The 19,399-nt window shown below is 44.9% G+C and overlaps 1 protein-coding gene across 1 annotated transcript in view; it reads left to right on the top strand.

Moving 5' to 3' along the window:
- The first annotated feature begins 677 nt into the window (after positions 1-677).
- Positions 678-19,399, top strand: part of MTAP (methylthioadenosine phosphorylase) — a 37,573-nt gene continuing 18,851 nt past the window's right edge. Inside the window, exons 1-4 of the mRNA XM_060155174.1 lie at positions 678-831; positions 8,863-8,949; positions 10,142-10,200; positions 14,481-14,648. Of these exons, the coding sequence (XP_060011157.1) occupies positions 799-831; positions 8,863-8,949; positions 10,142-10,200; positions 14,481-14,648 (347 nt within the window). The 5' untranslated portion in view covers positions 678-798. The remainder of the gene's footprint in view (positions 832-8,862; positions 8,950-10,141; positions 10,201-14,480; positions 14,649-19,399) is intronic.

The raw sequence follows: 19,399 nt of genomic DNA on the forward strand, positions 1-19,399 counted from the left end.
AAAGATGGCCCCGGCCCTGTTGACCCAGGCTGGGAGTTAGGTAATATTTTATCCCCTTGAAAGCCTGACCTCAAACAGCCAGAGTTTGTAGGTCAGAAAGGTTATCCAGCAGCACGTTACTCTGTTTATTTTCTTTTTGCCATCCCTGAGTCTTGGGTCAACCCCTCCCCTGCTCTGTCCCCCACGAATTAACAGAAAGGAGCAAACCCCCGGTTGGGTCACGGTGATAAGAAGAGCCAACCGCGCCCCGCCCCGCGTTAGCAGCTGGAGGTAACCTTGGCGAAGAGCCTGTTCCCTCCTCTCCACGATTTTCCCTCCCGCGAGAACTTCTGCACCGAGAATGGGCCTGGTTTTACAGATAAGGCCGAGCTTGCAGCTGAGACGAGGCGGAGCCGGAGTGCTGCTCTTCCTTCTTTGTAGCGTTCTTGTGATGGTTAACGGAGCTGATTAAAGTGCAAAGCACAGAGTCTGGAACAACATAAGTACTCAATCAGCGGTCTCCATTATTCTCACTATCATGAGCCCGTTAGTTATAACTGGGGGTCGAAAAAAAATCAACGGAGAACCAGAAAGGTCCGCAAACGGGGCGGGACACTGGAACCTCAAATTGAGGTGGGGGGGTGGCGGGGGAGAGCCCACACCAGCAGCCAATCCAGCTGTCCCGGGGAGGAAGAGGAGGAGCCACAGCCGCCCCCGGGACCTCGTTGGTCAACCCCGGGCCCAGCGCCTGAAACCGCTTCGCTCCGCCGCTGCACGTCTCCACCCCGCCCGAGGCCGTCGCTCCTTCCTCGCGCAGCCATGGCCTCAGGTGCCACTCCCGCGGCCGTGAAGGTGAGATTAGTCGTTCCGGCTGCTGCGGTCCTCCGTGCCCTGTACGATCCCGCTCCCGCTCGGGAGGACCGCGCCTCTGGGCCGTGCGCCCAGCCAGTGCGCCCCCGCCGCGGCGGGGAGGGTCTGAGGCCGGTTAGCCCAGGGGCGGCGAGCGGGGGAGAGGGAACAATTGCAGAGTCGTCCCCCAACCTTTGGTCTCAGCTGCATCCGCAGCGCGCAGCGGGTAGGCAAGCACTTAAGAGAGAGGGACAGCGGACCGGTGCTGCGCCCGCGCCCAACCCTTCCCGAGCACCTTTCTGGGCAGATGCGTCTGGCAGGGGCTAGCGGGTGTGCCAGGTGGGTGGGTACCTGCAACCGCCGAGACGGACTCCTTGAGCCCTGACCGACTTCAAAGCTTCCGCTCTGACTTGGCTCTCTGCCCGCGGCCCACGTGGGAAAACTGCATGCTTGCTCTTTTGCAAGCTTCCGGCTTTTTTGTGTGTTCTAAACTTAGGCCTTCTCTGCTTTAGGAACTCTTGAGAGTTTTTTACAACACCGAAATGGAGTATAGGAATGCTGGGCCACTCTCTGGAGGCCTCTGGCTTTAAACTGCTTTGCTGGCAACCTTGAAAGTTAGGGATCAGTTTCCTTGTGCCCTTGGTCCTCACAGGTCTCGGTACAAGGCATCATTGTGCAGTGGGAGCTTTGGCCGGAGGAGGGCACGAGTTCCGAGGATTCCAACAAGTTTCCCTGGGGCTTTGACGCACTTCTTCCTGGTTGATGTCTCGCAGGGAGAGACTGTAGAATTCCAGTCCACAGAAATAAACAGGATCAAAGTTAAGATCTCTTCCAGGCTGTTTATGATCAGCTAAAAACTCAGTTGACTTGTTTGGCTTTAGAAATTCTTGGCCGTGAGATAGGAAGGCCCGTCGCCTTCAAGTCTCTCTCTTGACTCCGCGTTTTGTGTTCAGTTCCCCCTGGAGAAGGCAAATCTCTGAGATCAGTGTGTAATCAACCAGAGTGATTAGCTTAGTAGGCCCTTGCAGCTTTCAGACACTTGATATCAGGGGGTGGGTTGGGGAGAGTTGCAGTCACATTTAGATACTGTATTCCCTTTGCCATTTTGAAAAGAATCTTGCATTAAACAAATATTGTAGAATGCCTCTTCCTTATCAGTCATGGAGAACAAAGCAGAATTTTTATGAAGCTCTTTTTCATTTCAGTAAAATGGGAACATTACTGCAGGGTTTGCTGGGACGTTAGAATTGTATTGTCTTTCTAGCACATGGCTGAAACTTATTAAATGGTAGTGCTTCTGAGTGAGGGAGATGAGATTAATTTTGAACATCTTTTCTCCAAAAATTAAATTATGATAGGCCACAGTTTTCAGTGGGCAGGCAGGAAACTATTGCCTTTCCTTTACAGGAATACACTTAAAGTGACATTAAAAATAGAGAGCGGTGGTATTTAAAACAGTCTCACTTTAACCTGGTTTTGCATTCTCCCTACCACAGTTTCCCTGTAAGATTAGTGCAGTGCATTTAAGTGCAGAATGGGCACTGTGATCAGAGCCCTGATGTAAATATTGAATGATGTACATTTTTGTTCTTGGCCAGCTGCTGAATATAAAATTAATAGGTACAAATAGTGCTAGGCCTGCCTGCTGATTTCTCTTTTTGGGGTTAGAACAGGTGATAATTTTGCTGTTGCAAATCCATGATTCCTACACCACTTCTGCCAGACTGCTGAGGCAACATCCTATATAGAAAACATGAACTGCTAGTGTCCAGAGCAAAATAAGCTAATGGAAACCATATCCTATCCCCAGATCATAAAATATAGAGCTGGAGTGTTCCTTAAGACCATATAACCACACAAACCTCTTTTTGTGGACATAAAGCTGAGGCCCAGAAAGGTCACCTAAGGAGTCCAGAATTATAGTTGGACCTAGGTAGTGATAGAATTGGCCTAGAGCCTGGCATTCCGCCAACTACATGTTGTGAGCCATTTCTGAAATCTGACATGTGGTCCCTGTGCCCTGTTTTATTCTGTTGACAAAGGCCATGCAGCCTTAAGGAAGGGGGAGTGTAGAGTGTTTGCATGAAGCAAGCTGCTTGCCGAATGCCCAGTGGATACTCTCCCATAGTATTAGTAGCAGCCACTGTCTGGGAGGACCTCAGGGAGACAGTGTCCTCCGGCAACAGCCACGGGCAGTGGCATGCTTGGCCATGCAGAGGGCTGAACCGGATCTCTGGCATTCTGGAGGGCTCCTGTAATGGGCCATGGCTCCCCTAGGCAGCTGCCCAGCTTTTACTCTGAGGGATTAAAAATAACTCTTGTTTACATGGTTGCTATGACAAGGAGGGGATATGGTCCCATCATAGTTGGGTAGTGGGCTATAAACAAAATGGTATCAATATTAAGGGGGACGGGCAAGTCTAGACTGTGGAGAACAGGCCTTTGAAACTCTCCTTTTCGATGGCTGAGTGCGGCCAGCAAAGGCCTTCACACTGAAAGTCCTTGAGTGACCTTCAGAAACTGGTGGACAACCCACAGGCCCCAGTCAGAAACCAAATGACCAATGAGCCTTCATTTTTTGCCTAGAGACACAATGCCATTTGGGGTACGACAATTCCTCCCTTAGTATAACTGTCCTGAGCATTGTAGGACATAGAACACATCCTGGGTCCCCTCTCCCCACAAAATGCTGGTAGCACTCCCTCCAGTCATTGTGGCAGCCAGAAATTTCCCCGTGGATTTCCAGGCACCTCTCAGGAGAGCCTCAGCACTTGGTTGAGGACCCCTGGGCTGTAAATCCCTGAGACAGAGACCGCCTGGTGAGGAGATGAAGCAGCAGCCAGGTTGGTGTCCTGAGCAGCAGAGAAAAACAGAGATGGGGGCTTTTTTGCTGTTGTTACTTTGAGAAAGGTGTGTGTGTGTGTGTGTGTGTGTGTGTGTGTGTGTGTGTGTGTGTGTGTGTGTGTGTGTGTGTGTGTGTGTGTGTGTGTGTGTGTGTGTCTGCTTTGGGTCTTCATTGTGGTGCGCGGGCTTCATCTTGAGGTGGCTCCTCTTGTGAGGCACGGGCTCTAGGCACACAGGTTTCAGTAGTTGTGGCACGTGGGCTCAGTAGTTGTGGCTCATGGGCTCTAGAGCTCAGGCTCAGTAGTTGTGGCGCATAGGCTTAGTTGCCCCGCGGCATGTGGGATCTTCCCAGACCAGGGATTGAACCCGTGTCCCCTGCATTGGCAGGCGGATTCCTATCCCCTGCACCACCAGGGAAATCCCTGAGGAAGGTTTTTTGATTGTGATTATAATCATGGTATTCTAGTCTGTGCCTCAAAAGCATCTAAAGCAGTAGTTCTCAAAGCCTGTGCTGCATCTGCACCCTCCTGGGAATTTGTTAGAAATGCAAATTCTTGGGCCCTTCCCCAATCCTGCTGAATCTGAAATAGGGAGGTGGGCAGCAAATTGGATTTTCAAGAGCCTCAGTATATTCAGGTACCTGCTAAAATGTGATAACCATTGGCCATGGAGCTTTGAAAAGGCTGGGCATCTGCATTTTTAACAAGTTCCTCAGGTGTTTCTTAGTGAACTAGTTTCCTTGGCTGCTCTCACAACCACCACAAACTGGATGGCATAGAACAACACAGGTGTAGTCGCTTAACAATTCTAGCAGTCACAAGTCCAGAATGAGTCCTATGGAGCTAAAATCAAGATGTCAGTAGGGCAGGTCCTCTTGGAGGATCTAAGGGAGAATGTTTCCTTGCTTTTTCCGGCTTCTAGAGATCACCAGCGTTCCTTGGCTCTGGGCCCTACATTACATCGCCTTTTCTCCCCCTGCTTCCATCATCACATCGCCTTCTTCCTCATTCGACCTTATTAAAAGGACCCTTGTGATTACATTTAGGGTCCACCCAGATAATCCAGAATCATCCCCCCATCTCAAAGTCATTAATCACACAGGTAACATGCACAGGTTCTCGTAATTAGAATGCTGACAGGCTCTCTTGCAGGAGCCATTATTCAGCCTATGATGCTCAGCTAGCCCAGATTTTAGAAATTGATGATCTGGGCCCTAGAGCAAGGGTGCTCAATTATGGCTACACATTAGAACCACCTGAGGAGCTTTAAGAAAAATAACAACTCTGTCTTGCTCAATTAGAATATCTGGAATCTGGGACCTGGGCTTTGGTACTGAAAGCTCCCCTGGGGATTCTACTATCCAGCAGCTGACCCAGGAGGAGCACCAGGAAGAATCCTATGTTCTTCCACAAGTGAAGGAGAGTGCTACAGAGTACAGTAAGCTTTGAGGAAAATCCTCCTCAAAAAGTCACTGACCACTTCCGGAAGTGAACTGTATCTTCAAAGAGGGTGTCTGCCCATTAGAATAATATCTTGACTTTGCAAGGAGAGGTTGGTTAAATAAAAACTACAGATGTTCTGAACCTGAAGTTATTTTGGATTAGCACTCCCCCCACCAAGACCTCATTTAATTTTAATTACCTCTTCAAAGACTCTATTTCCAAAAATAGTCAAATCCTGCCCTTTGATGATGGCTAATCATCAAAGAAAGGCAAATCAAAACCACAATGAGATCATCTCACACCTGTCAAAATGGCTATCATCAAAAAGTCTACAAATAGCAAATGTTGATGGAAGCAACCTAAGTGCCCATGAGCAGATGAAAGGATAAAGAAGTGGTATATATATACACAATGGAATATTAGCCATAAGAAAAGAATGAAATTCTCCACTTCATGGGGTGCTAGGTTCCTCCATGTAGTATAAAGTGATGGTGAGCGGCTGTTGAAACCAAGTGGGGTATGTGAAATCTCCTGTGGCTGGTACCAGGGGAAGTGGACACAGGGTAGGGGTTGGTGTAAACCCTTTTGGCATCGTTGGAAGTAACCATTCTGGCTGGGTAAGCCAACATTTAGATAAAATGCTTACACAGTCTCAGAGAGGAAGTCAAACCATCTCTTCTTTTTGAGGAGTTTGACTTGGTGGTCTGCAAGTGGAAAAGTGTGGGATGAATCAACTTGCTGTTAAAATCTAGCAATGGCCTTGATGGACCAGGGGGTCCTTATTTCAGAACTTTATCTTGTGTAGTGAAGAAGTCCTGGCTGGGCAGAATTGGCCCAGAAATTCCATCTCAGACCTTGAACACTTTTCCTAAGCATTCCTAGGACTGCTTGGACTGAGGGCGATGCCTCTGGCCTAGGAAGCCTGGTAAGTATGCATGAGATCATGCATGGACAGCCCCCTCCCTTCCAAGGTGGTTCACTCAGGTGCCCAGAGTTGCTGTTTCCATGCTTGCTCTGTGACCTTGGTCCAGAACTTGAACTCTGAGGATCAGTTTCTTCATAACATGGAGACAAATTTCTAATAGGTTGTGGTGTTTATCAAGGATTCCAGGGGATACTGGGAGGTAGTACATCATAGTGGTTGAGTATGAAAGACCTGTGTTCCAATCCCAGCTTTGCTCTTTATAATTTGCTCTTTGGACAAATTTCTTTTAAGTTTTGTGTTTCTCTTTCCTCTTTTATAAAATGGGTGTTACACTATAGGGCCCATCTTACAGGGTGGTTGTGAAAATTAAATGAGGTAAGGCCCCTGGAGAACTTGGCCACAGTGCCTGTGACATGTAAATGAAAAGACACAGTTACTTTATCAAGGCAGGTACTGAGTTGACCATTTGAATTTAGAGGCTGGAGGGGAATGACAGGCCACTGGTGCTTGGGAGTTTCGTCCCATAGTTATACTTTACCATGGAGCCAGCAGGTGGCGACATTGCCATATCTTGGCACTGCTGGCTTCCGTCTGCAGCAAGAAAAAGGTTAGGGATTGAGTTCCCTGGTGTGGCTGTACTCAGTTGCTACACTTGTCCTGTGTCCCTTCCAAGATATGGGTTTTGAGAAACAGCTTGAGCCAGTTTGACTGGACGGGCTCTCCTGCAGATAACTCCAGTGCCAGAGAACACATCCTGGCCTTTCTGATGAGCTGTAACGGCTCTTGTTTTCACACCCAGTACTAAATATTCCTCACTGAGGGCTGAGTTAGCAGCTACCCAGTGCATGGTCATCATGCAGCCAGAGTGGTTTGGGCTGAAGCTTGGGGCTGCTGAGGGTGGGCTCCAGGGCACTGAACTTCAGCAAGACCCCAACTGGCATTTCTTATTCACTGCTGTGAGGCTGGGCTGGCTTGCCTAAACAGAGGGTGGTTTCAAAACCAAGTCTGGTTTGTTTTGTATATACGAGTCTGAGTCCAGTGTTAGATCCAGAATGTGAGATGCCATGGCCCAGGGGAACGGCCAGAAACAGCCAAGTCAGGGTGGTAGTATTTTTTTAAAAAAAAGGAAGCAAAAAAACACCAGACGTTTCCATGAGTAGTAGAGTCCCCAGGGGGTAGGCTGAGAGTAATTTCAAAGTCAGCAACTCAGTTCGGCGGTCTGAGGTGATGACATGGGCTGGACAGTTCATTGCACCCCCTACCCCATCCCAACTATGATCTGTGGTGCTTCGGCCTTACATGAAATGATAAAGACACCAGCTAGAGGATGGGTTAGGATTTCATAAAATAGTGTGATTTTAAAAATTTCTACTGAACTGAAATGAATTTAAACCCACTGACTTAAGTGAACACTTCTGTTGATTTGAAAACTGCAGTCCTGTATTGATTAGTCTTTACCTACAATGTTAAGTTGTAACAAAGAAAAATGTTGACTTGCTGTAGAATATGTAACCTGCTGTGGTTTCAACAATGTACCACAAGGTGGCAGCAACTTCAAAAACTGGTTTAGCCACTTGAGGAAGTCGTGAGATGCTTTCCAAGTACTAAATCATGTAACCTGCAGTTCTTTGTAAAAATCTTACTCAATCGCCCTTTTTCTTATTTCGTTGATTTATTTTTCTAGGAAATAGGGCCAGAGAGGTAACTATTTTCCCACATACTAGTATAAATCAACTTTGTAACCTGATCTCAAAATTATTTAATTCAGATGTTCAGTTAATTTTTAACTTTGGAGTTTTGTTCTCAAGGAGCTACTTCCGCTGAGTAGAAATTTTACTCAAGTGACAATAGATTTAAAGCTGTTCATTGAAAAAAAATGCTCAGGTGACTTTTTATTAGGTTTCTAGTTCATCTCTGTAGCCTGTTGCTGACAATTTAAATAGTATTTTTCCTTTAGGAAGTATCAACCCAGGGAAACCTTCCTAATGATTTCAGTTATTTCATTTTTAGTTAACAGTTTATTTAATATATTTAGTTATCTTTGTAATTGTTTTTGTTCAGGTGTCTTAATCATCAAATTAGATTAACTCTATAGGGTAATATCAGGGTTTTTAGACTCAGATTACTTCCTGAAGACGAGGACAATTAAGTTAATGTCTGGAAAATGCAATAAGACACTTGAAAATAATTTGGAACTACAGACCTTTGAATTACTTACTTACATTTACATGTATATGAATGACAGTTGGATTTCATAAATATAGAGGTTAACTTTTCATGCTATTCCAGATTCCTCTATCTGTGATCCCTTACAGCTCTGATTTTAGTGGCATAGGAAAGAAAATCTCTCGTTTCTTTATCAAGTGCGGTAATGAGGAGAAATCCTTACCAAATGGAAATGCTGAATATTTTCTATCCTAGTTGTTTTCTGAACATTTATTCCATCACGCATTTAGTAGAGATAATAAAATTGGTTAGAAAGTACTTTCTCCAACCATATTTACCTATTTTTAGGTTTGGCTTTATGATTTAAACTAGTTGAAGTACATTTCCATGCTAATTTGTTATTTAGATAGTCAGCAAAAATGTGATTTAGTCCGAAAAGGTGACTCATGCTTTGGTTATTTCTGGAATATAGAAGGCTTTCGAATGTTTGCTGAATAAATGATTGCTTTTCAGGAATGTTCAGATTTTTAAAATAACTAGGGCTTACCAGGAATGGAGAAGAGCATATGAGTATGGATAAACGAATTTGCTTAAAATAGTGATTTTGTTTCTACTGCAAACTGATCAAATGTGATATCTTTTTATTGTCTCCTTCAGATTGGAATAATTGGTGGGACAGGCCTGGATGATCCAGAAATCTTAGAAGGAAGAACCGAAAAATATGTGGACACTCCATTTGGCAAGGTTAATATCCAGTTAGTGGAGACATACTAGCTTTTTTCTTTCTCCTTCCTGGCTTGATTTTTAAGTTAAAAAATTTTTTTAAATTGCTTTTGTCTTGGCAGCACAGGGCTGCCTGCCCCAGGCTGAGAGAGGCCAGGAGTTTCTGTTACTGGGCTCTGCCAACTGAGACAGTATCCCTGAGATTGCCTTGGACTTGACGACTGAGAACATGGCTTTTAAATGTGTACAAATAATTTCTTAATTATATCCCTAGAAGCCAGATGCTCATTTCAAACACAGGAACTGTACTCTCCAGATCACTGCATTCAAATCAGCTTCTAATTTGGGGCCTATCGGTCATACTACAGTCTGTAACAAATGGGAGGAGATATCTAATGGCCTTTTCTTAGTAAGCCCTGGCCCAAAGGGGGATTTTGGGGGGAATGAGAACACAACTGCATAACTGAATTGGAAATAAAACACTCCTCCTTTTCTATTAAAAGGAGGCTGTTTAGTTCTCCCAGCTAGGGTGAGGGTGTCTGCCTTCTCCTAACTCCATAGGGCTACTTCCAAATGCTGTGGTTCCTCTGATCCTCCTACGAAGATCCCTGTATTTGGCAATCCCAACCAAACCCTCCTTTTCAGCCAAGTCCTTAGATTTGATCCGGTATCCTCCAAGTCCTGCTGTCAGCTTGTTCACTTCTTAGCCTCATGTTTTCTTAACTTCCTAGGTTCTCAGACTTTTTCCTCCATTACCTGAGGTCATCTTGTGGCCATCTTAGACCTGGTTAACACAGCAAACGGTTCCAGTGCTGAGTTCTTAAATTCCCTGATAGGGGCCTCCTATTCCTTTTGCATTTCACTCTCACACCTGTTCTTAAACCTGCCAAATAGCCTTGACACATCTGTGTATGATCAGTGTGGCATCAGAGTCCCCAGGGGTGCTTGCTACAAATAGATCTTACTAAATGGTACCTACCCACGCACGCTTCTAAGTCTTACGAATCTCTGTACTGGTAGAGAGGGCTCAGTAAATATTGAGTGACTAAGTTGATCCATCAAATCGAGACTCTTTCACTTCTTTGAAATATACCCTCAGACCCCAAGTTTCTATGACTCCTACTACAGATGAACAATTGAAATGGCAGCTTTTTGATTGTTTCTATATGTGTTTTTAAATCACTGACTTGTAACCATTTTTCACTGTGTGCAGCCTTCTGATGCCTTAATTTTGGGGAAGATAAAGAATGTTGATTGCGTCCTTCTTGCAAGGTAACGTATTTCAAGCTTTTGAATGTTACTACTAAAGAACATTTTAAATTTAACTTAAATTATGAAAAGAGTCATGATGCAGGTATGAGTTTTTAATGTGTCGGTGGAGCCATAGCATCTGAGTCATCTTTATCGCTTACAGTTTCAGGGTAGGTTTTACTGACTTTGGAGATTAAAGATCCTGCCTATCCCCCCTTAGGTTGGGAAAAGGTTTAGAACAATCCAATGAGTGATGCAATGATTTGACTAAACTTGAAGCTCTGCTTTCAGTTCTAGCTGCAAGAGGAAATGTTTTCTTTTGTTCTTTTCTGTCTTTTATCTTCTAGTTAACAAGATCGAGAAAAACTGCTTCATTCATGACCCCTTGTGTAGTAATAGTTCTAGATTTGTGGGGAGTGGGTTTCGGGTCACTGAAGTGGGTTCTCGGTGGTGTCTACACCCTTATTGCCTTATTGACAAGGCTCGTGCTGTTCCCTAAAGAGAAGAGCAAGTCATTTTATCACACAGTTAGAAATTAGTCAGACTGCATGTATTAGCTTTCTATTGCTGCATAACAAATGACCACAAATTTAGCAGCCTGAAATAGCATACATCATCCCACAGTTTCCAGCTAACCCAAGTGTGGGCACAGCTCATCTGGGTCCTCTTCGGGGTCACACAAGTAAATATTGTGTCACATGGGTATACTTAAGTGCTTGTTCTTATCTGGAGCTCCAGGTCCTCGTTCAAGCTCATGTAGGAGTTGGCAGAACTCAGTTCCTCAGGGTTGAAGGACGGAGGCCGTCCGCTCCTAGAGGCTGTCCATGTTCCCTGCTTTGTGGCCCTCCCCGTGGGCAGTTCACAAGACAGCAGCTTACTGCTGCAAGGCCAGCAGGAGGGCCACGTAGTGCATGCTGGCAGGCTGGGGCCTGATCATGGGAGTGACTCCCAGCACCTTCCGCTGTGTTCTGTTGGTTGAAAGCATCTCAGGTCCGCCCACAGTCGAGAAGGAAGGAATTATTCAGAGCATGAAAATGAAGACCACCCTAGGGTCTGTCTGCCACACTGCATTTTTGAAACGGAAGTGGCTTTGCTGAGTCCAGTAAAACTAAATTTTAGTTCTAGATGGTCGCATAGGGTTGATTTCAGGCAACCTTCTTTGTTGGTCTGTGGTCATTGCTGGAGAAACGCTTAATTTTTTCCAGACTGTAAGAGAAAATGGTTCGTGTTGTAGCCCCATGGTGAAGGTTTTATACTCTTGCCAGCTGAAATGAAGTGTGTCGGACTGTGAACCACTTTATGCAGTGGTTCTTAACTCCTTTTGATATGTGAATTTCTTTTGAAAATCTAATCAGAGATTTGGAGACCAGCCTTAGAAAAAATGCATGTACAGTAGTCCCCTCTTATCCACAGTTTCAGTTACCCATAGTCAACTGCGGTCCAAAAGTATTAAATGGAAAAGTCTAGAAATAAACAATTCATAAGTTTTAAATCTTGTGCCATCCCACCCCCTCTGCTCGGGTCAGGAATCATCCCTTTGTCCAGCGTATCCACACTGTGTACACCACCCACCTGTTAGTATAGGAAAAAAACATAGCATATATAGAGGTCAGTACTATACGCAGTTTCAAGCAGCCACAGGGGGGTCTTGTAACGCATTTCCTGTGGATAAGCGGGGACTACCATACTTTCTGGGCATTCATGGACTTCCACCTTCTGAGAGGTCGTTTATGACCTTGGGGTAAAAACCCTCATATGCTAATGCTTGTCTGCAATTATGTACAAATTATTTCCGTATTCTTAATTCTGTTGTTGGTGAAGAAGAGACATTAAGGTTTATTTCAAAATATCAATATGGAATGATACAAGGGATATTGGATAGCAACCCTGTGGTGCAGGGTTTTTTATTATCCATTTTACAGATCAAAAAAAAAAATGGGGGGCTGAGAAAGCTGAGTGATTTTGATGAGGTCACACAGCTAGTAAGTGGCAGACCTAGGATTTGAACCCAGGCAGTTTTACTTCAAAGCCCAAACTTTTAATCATTATCGTACAAAGTGAGATTTTTGTGTGTTGTTACTTCCTTGAAAGCCTGTTTCTATATTATCACATGTGAAGACGACTGGTCTCTTGACACTTAGCCTTCCTGTGGCAGAACATTACCTGTGATGTTCGTACTTTTTCAAGCAGCTCAGGATAATTTTAACTCTCTGTGAAATACTGCTTATAAATATACCCTCTAACGTGTGAATTTTTAAAAGTAATTTTAGAAATCAAGTTCCCGTTACTGGCTGTTTCCTGGCACACTGGGTGTGTGGGTGTGGGTGTGTGTGTGGGTGTGTGAGAGAGATAGGGGGAAAGAGTGTGTGTGTAAGTACTCAGTTTTTCATCCAACAGATTGAACTACTCATATGGCAAGTCCAGTTCTAGGCACCAGCAGGGAAGACAGATAAGGGCCTCACCGTCTCAGGGCTGATGCTAGTGGGAAGGATGGACACTGAGAAGGAAATATATAGTTTGAGTGGCCAATAGGTGCCAGAAAGAAAAATAAGGTCAAGGGGTAGTGATGTGATGGAGATGCAGTGGTCGTGGAAAGCACTCCTCTGGGGAGGTGATGTGGGAGCTAAGCAGCGAGGCCAATGAGGCTGAGCCCCGGTGGGAAGGGATAAAGGTAAGGACTGACGTTGCTGTTTGTAGGCTGGGCCCAGATGATACGAGCGCCATGGCAGAGTGTTTGGATTTTGTTTGAAGCGTGACACGAAATCATTAGTGGTTGTGTTAAGTGTGCTGGGGCTGCCATAACAAGGTGCCACAGACTGAGTGGCAACAGAAATTTGTTTCCTCACAGTTCTGGAGGGTAGAGGTCAGAGATCAAGGGGTCAGCAGGGTTGGTTCCTTCTGAGGTTGGGAGGGAAGGATCTGTTCCAGGCCCCTCTCTTTGGCTTGTACCTGACTGTCTTCTCCCTGTATCTTCACATGTTCTTCTCTGTGTATGTCTGTGTCTTTTTATAAGGACGCCATTCATGTTGGATTAGGACCCACTCTAATGACTTCATTTTAACTTAATTACCTCATTAAAGACCCTGTCTCCAGATATGGTCACATTCTGATGTACTGGGGGTTCGGATTTCAGCCTAAGAATTTGGAGGGGACATAATTCAGCCCATAACAGTAATGATGAGTGAGGTGATCCATTCTTGGACCATACCTGCTGATGTCATCATAAACAGCTGGGAAATCTAATATTTTAAATGTTTCATTAATTTCTTTGGGTGATCAGGCAGAAAAGAATAGAGAGATGAGACTGGAAACTTGAGTTTCTATTTTGGGTGTTTCTTCCTTGGCACCTCTTGTTTTCTGTGTCATGGCTCATGAGATACCAGATGCCTCAGATTCTGGGGTGTTGGTGCCCCACAGGATAGACATGGCATATTTTCCTGGAGAGTGAATTCTAAGTAAGCTATTACCTACTCTTGATAGGAAAGTAAACTATGAAATGTAAATTGAGTCTGCACTTTATTTATTTTTATTTTCGGCTGTGTTGGGTCTCTGTTGCTGCGTGTGGGCTTTCTCTAGTTGCGGCAAGCAGGGGCTACTCTTCGTTGTGGTGCACAGGCTTCTCATTGCGGTGGCTTCTCTTGTTGCAGAGCACGGGGTCTAGGTGCGTGGGCTTCAGTAGTTGTGGCACGTGGGCTCGGTAGTTTTGGCTCTTGGGCTGTAGAGTGCAGGGTCAGTAGTTGTGGCGCATGGGCTTAGTTGCTCCGCGGCATGTGGGGTCTTCCCGGACCAGGGCTCGAACCCATGTCTCCTGCACTGGTAGGCGGATTCTTAATCACTGCACCACCAGGGAAGTCCCGAGTCTGCACTTTAAAACCACATAGTTTATACTTGAAGTAGGCTGGTTATTGCCTGGCCTGTTCTCACTCTTCCTCTGCCAAGGAAAGCATTTTGGTGGGAAGGGCTGGAAGGCACTGCTGTAAATGAGTTTTCTTTTCCAAGAGTATTTTCCAAGAGTATTAAAAATGCCCCTGCTCGGGCTTCCCTGGGGGCGCAGTGGTTGAGAGTCCGCCTGCCGATGCAGGGGACACGGGTTCGTGCCCCGGGTCCGGGAGGATCCCACATGCCGCGGAGCGGCTGGGCCCGTGAGCCATGGCCGCTGAGCCTGCGCGTCCGGAGCCTGTGCTCCACAACGGGAGAGGCCACAGCAGTGAGAGGCCCGCGTACTGCAAAAAAAAAAAAAAAAAAAAAAATGCCCTGCTCACTCCTCTACCATATTTAATATATTTACTCTCTTTCCTTAGGCATGGGAGGCAGCATACCATCATGCCTTCGAAAGTCAACTATCAGGCGAACATCTGGGCTCTGAAGGAGGAGGGCTGTACACATGTCATAGTGACCACAGCTTGCGGTTCCTTGAAGGAAGAGATTCAGCCTGGCGATATCGTCATTATTGATCAGTTCATTGACAGGTGAGCAGTCGTCTAAAATGCTCAGGCTCCTCCTGTACAATCGTTCTCAGCTCAAGTGGACAATGTGTGGGGACTTGTGGGAAAGGGGACACAGGCCCACGGATAGAAAATAGAAGAATCATCATGAACTCTCAAGTTCCTAATTCTCAGCTTCAACATTTATCAGTTTGTAACTTTAAAAGAACTTTTTAAAAAACAAATTAGTTAATATTTCCTTAGTATTAGATGTCTAGGCAGTGTTCTCTTTTTCCCTATTGTCTCACAGACTTTTTTTTTGTAGTTGGTTTGTTGAAATGAGGGTCCAGAGAAGGTTTTTTTTCTTTTTTGTCCTATAGTCTCCCCACATGCTGGATTTTACTGATTGCATCCTTAAGTCTCATTTAGTGTCTTCCTCTGTCCCCTGTGTTTACCGTAAACCAGTGCTTAACTCCGGAGGCCTGATTGGAACCAGGTTTGAATTCTTGGTGAGAATCTTTCTGCATCATATCAGGAGGCACGTAATGTCTGGTTGTCTTTTCGTGATGTTAAGATCAATAGTTGGTTCCTGAGCTAGGGATTTTCTGTTACTTAATGGCACAAGGAATCTATAATGTTCCTTTACCAAAATATTGAACAATAATGGACTGCCAAGATCCTGGGCTTTCTCTGCATTTAGAAGTAGTTGAAGAAGTCATAAGGAAAGGGGTGGTATCCCAGGGATCCCATCCTCCTGCTGCCCCCACCTCCCATTCCTGGGGGAAGTAACCACTTCCCAGAATGCTCTGGATGGAGACAGGTAACTGCAGTCTGCTACTTGAGCCAGAGCGGTGGGGAGAAGAACCACAGAGAGTAAACCACTTGGTAGCTCCTATCAGCGTCCCCCATCCATTCACCCCGACCATCACCTCAGTCCATCCTACTCTTCCAGTCTGTTAACTCTGGGCTCGCTGTACCCAACGCCTCTCCTACCTTGACTATTATGGAAGGAAGGTTTATTCAGTCCTGTTCTGTGTGTCTTCTGCTTTTCAGGTATTTAAATATTCCCTAGTCCATCAGAAGCATTGAATGTTACCTGATGAAATGAAGCTATTAGCTTGAACCAAATGAAATTGCCTGTTCTGTAAGCTAGAAATGGTTGAATATCAGTAATTTCATGTGGTTCAACCTAATAAATAATGAGGATAGACTAAAATCATTACATGCCCCTCCCCTTTCATTTTTCCTATCATTTTTCTGCACCTGACACTATATGTTTTTCATCTTCCCCTCTAGAATGTAAACCGTGTGAGGGCATGGACCCCATATGTCCTGTTGGCCACTTTATCCCCAACACCCACAATACTACCTGGCCTGTGGTTGCTCAGTCAGTATTTTTTGAGTGACTGAATGAACATGATTGTTCGAAGGGAGAGGGAGACTGGAGTTTGTGTTTAGGGGACATCCTGATCAAAATCTCTATGGCCGTCAAAGACATGTGTTTGGGGGTAATGACCTAAGAAAAGGGGTGCAATGTGGTTTTTTTAATAATGCAGTGCACAAAACTCTAGAATGATGTGGATTTATAAAGTATGGTAGATGGTACTGGAAGGAAAAGTTTGGCTTGGATACTAAGCCTGGGATTAATTTGTTACTTACGTGGTGTAACTGTACACTGTTGCATTTCCCAGATCTTTGTCTCACATGTAGTAAATGTAAATGTTTCACATACTGGCTCGCAAGAAAGCAGGTGGGGCACAAAGAGAATAGAAAGAGAACAGGCGTTGCCATCAGATCTGGTTTCTTTCTGCCTTGGCACTTATTAGCTGTGTGACCTTAAAATCTTCCGGTGTCTGTTTTCTTCTATGTGTCATGTCTATAACCTGCCTCCTTAGTCTTGCCTTGGGAGTTCTGAGTCCCTAGCGAGTGCCTTTTATGAATCTAGCCTGTGGTACCTGCCCAATAAATGCCTTTACTGTGAGTCTGGGCTGGAGTATGTCTGCTAGTCAACATCACTTGGTAAAAACAGAAAAAAAGGTCTGTTAAAAGGAGGATCCCCTAAGTAAGTAACATTTAGAATGAAATCTCAAATTTTGTATCAATTATATATTGCAACAATAACATTTTTGATATATTAAGTTACATAAGGTACTAAAACTCATTTTACCTGTTTCTCTTATACCGTTTTGATGTGGGTGCTAGAACATTTTAAATTACATATGTGCCTTGCATTATTTTGCTATTGGAGAGCATCTTCTAAGTGTTACTGCTGCTGTTTGAGCTATGTGGTTTCTGTTAACCAGGCTTGAGAATGTCTTACAGGAGAGGAGAATCCGAACTTTTTGTCTTGTGAGAAATGCCCTACGTGTGTTGTACTGACAGCACTTTATTTTAACAGAGTAAATCCTGGTGTGTTAAGGCAGGCGTCTGAACCTCCACTTAGTCCTGTCATCAGGCATGAATGGTGAGCTGCAGGCTCTGCTGTTTACAGCCTCAGTGCCCATAGCTGTAACCACAGCCCCAGAATATTTGATAGGACTGCAGCATCCTGCAGAGGTGCACAGAGGATTAGAGCTGTGGGGGCAGGAGCACTGAACTCTAGAAGGGTCATCTTGGCTCTGTTTGGCCTCAGGCAGATCACTTTACCTATGTGGGCCATGGTCCTCTCCTCAAAATTACAGGTTGAATTCTATCACTTAAGCTCCCTTTTCCTTGCACTGTCCATGGGTTCTTCTCCAGGGATTGATCTGGAAACACATTTTTGCTTACTACTGCTATAACTTTTCCAGCACATCATCTTAGAAAAAATATCCTCATCCTAAAGTGTCTTCCAAGACTAGAGGGACTGTTTTAATCTCCCTGACATACATTTGTGATAAAGAATCAAAATGGAATAGTATGGCTATTCTTTTTTAATAGATGGCAGAACTAGAGCATCTTGCTTTCTTTGCCCTCAGTGCTCAGCATAGGGGGAAAAAACACCAACCTGGCTTGTCAACCATGCCGTGCATAACTTAGAAGTCATTAAGATTTAAGAGTGACAGGTAGCTTTGATTTTTATGGTTGTTTTTAAAATCATTAGATGCCTATAAGCTAAAAATGAAAAATACCCTTGAAGGTGTCTGACAGGCTGAAAGCTCTTTTAGGAAAATAAGATCATTCTATTCTGAAAATCATTGGGTTTGCTCATGCTACATTCCAACCTGTGAAAACTTGAAAGCCTCGGCATGAGAAAAGGGGAATCCTGGGTGTGGCTGACCTGGAGAAATCAGGACAGCAGACAGGTGGGGAGAGGAGTTGGTTCCAGTATTTTTGGGTGTGTGTACTCAGTCCTTTCATCTGTTTCTCAAACATGCAAGGAAATAACCTTTGCTAATATTTAAAGTGAAAGTAATCTTTCATTTGTGATTAGGGCTGCTGTAGAAAGGAAAATGTATGTGGATCTAGAACTTAAATGCTGAAAGAATGTGTTCTCTGGTCATTTTCCCATGTGTGTTGCACAGTGACAGGTTTCCTGAATCTTCCCTTATCCTGGACCCCATGTGCAATATTCTTCACAAACCAAAAATTTTAAATAGTAATTTATACCAAGAATTTGTAAGAGGCTCGCCCACAGTAAGTGTCCTCAGTGCCTGCTTTGGGCCTCCTGATATACTGGGGGATTTTTGGTTTTTTTGTTGTTGTTGTTTTGTGGTTTTTTTGCAGTACGCGGGCTTCTCACTGTTGTGGCCTCTCCCATTTCGGAGCACAGGCTTCAGACGCACAGGCTCAGCGGCCATGGCTCACGGGCCCAGCCACTCCGTGGCATGTGGGATCTTCCTGGCCCGGGGCACGAACCTGTGTCCCCTGCATTAGCAGGTGGACTCTCAACCACTGCGCCACCAGGGAAGCCCACTGGGTTTGATTAATCCCTTTCTTCTACTTGGTGGAGGTCCCCACCATCAGAGCCATAAGTCTTTTGGCAATTCATGATAAAACATGGTTAAGAATGGGGCTTGTTCTGCTTCTTGACCATTATTAAACAGTCCATGTGAACTGGGGAGAGAATGTGTCTGTCTGACCTTTCATCTGTTTTAGGATTGTGAGGCTATTTCTACTTTAAAACGATCTTATAAGGGAGACACTCCCAAGATTCATAATTTGGGGTAGTTCTCCTGTGGTATAAACCTCTGCCCGTGTAGGGTACATCTGGCTCTCACAGTGTTTCTGGTGGGGAAGCAAGACTGCCTGAGTGATGGAGAGAAAAGACCTCATAGGGAATCCAAGTTGATTCCCTCCCCATAATCTGGCTTTGCACATGAAACAGAGACAGAAATCTGAAAGCTTAGCTACTCTCAGGGTTCCACTAAGGCTTTTCAAATTGTTTCTCTACTGTGCTTTATACCTGCCTGCATCCTTGTGTCTTCTGATCTCCTGTATCTATTTGCCACTGTCCAGGAAGCAGCTGGGACAGCCAGTGGCTTTACTTGCTCAGTGGTTCTGCTGTTACCTCCCTTCCTGCTGGTGGAAGCACCTCCCTCCTTTGAGCCCAGCAGGATCAGTGGTAGGTGTTTTATGAAGCTGGATCCTCCCTGCCTGTGGTTTGGTGAGGGCTCCGTATAAGACTAACCAAATTCTGAGACAAGACTTAGAAATTTAGAGGCATAACTATGCATTTACTTGGCTTTTGTTTTGTTTTGTTTTTGCTTTTCAGCCTTTCAGGTAAAGACATAACCATCCCTCGCATCCCACCCCACTTTTAAGGCCTGACTTGGATGATACATTATAAAGTGGAGTATAGAAGTGATTTCTAATGA

The sequence above is a fragment of the Lagenorhynchus albirostris genome, chromosome 7 (assembly GCF_949774975.1).
Source record: "Lagenorhynchus albirostris chromosome 7, mLagAlb1.1, whole genome shotgun sequence".
Taxonomy (NCBI): Eukaryota; Metazoa; Chordata; class Mammalia; order Artiodactyla; family Delphinidae; genus Lagenorhynchus; species Lagenorhynchus albirostris.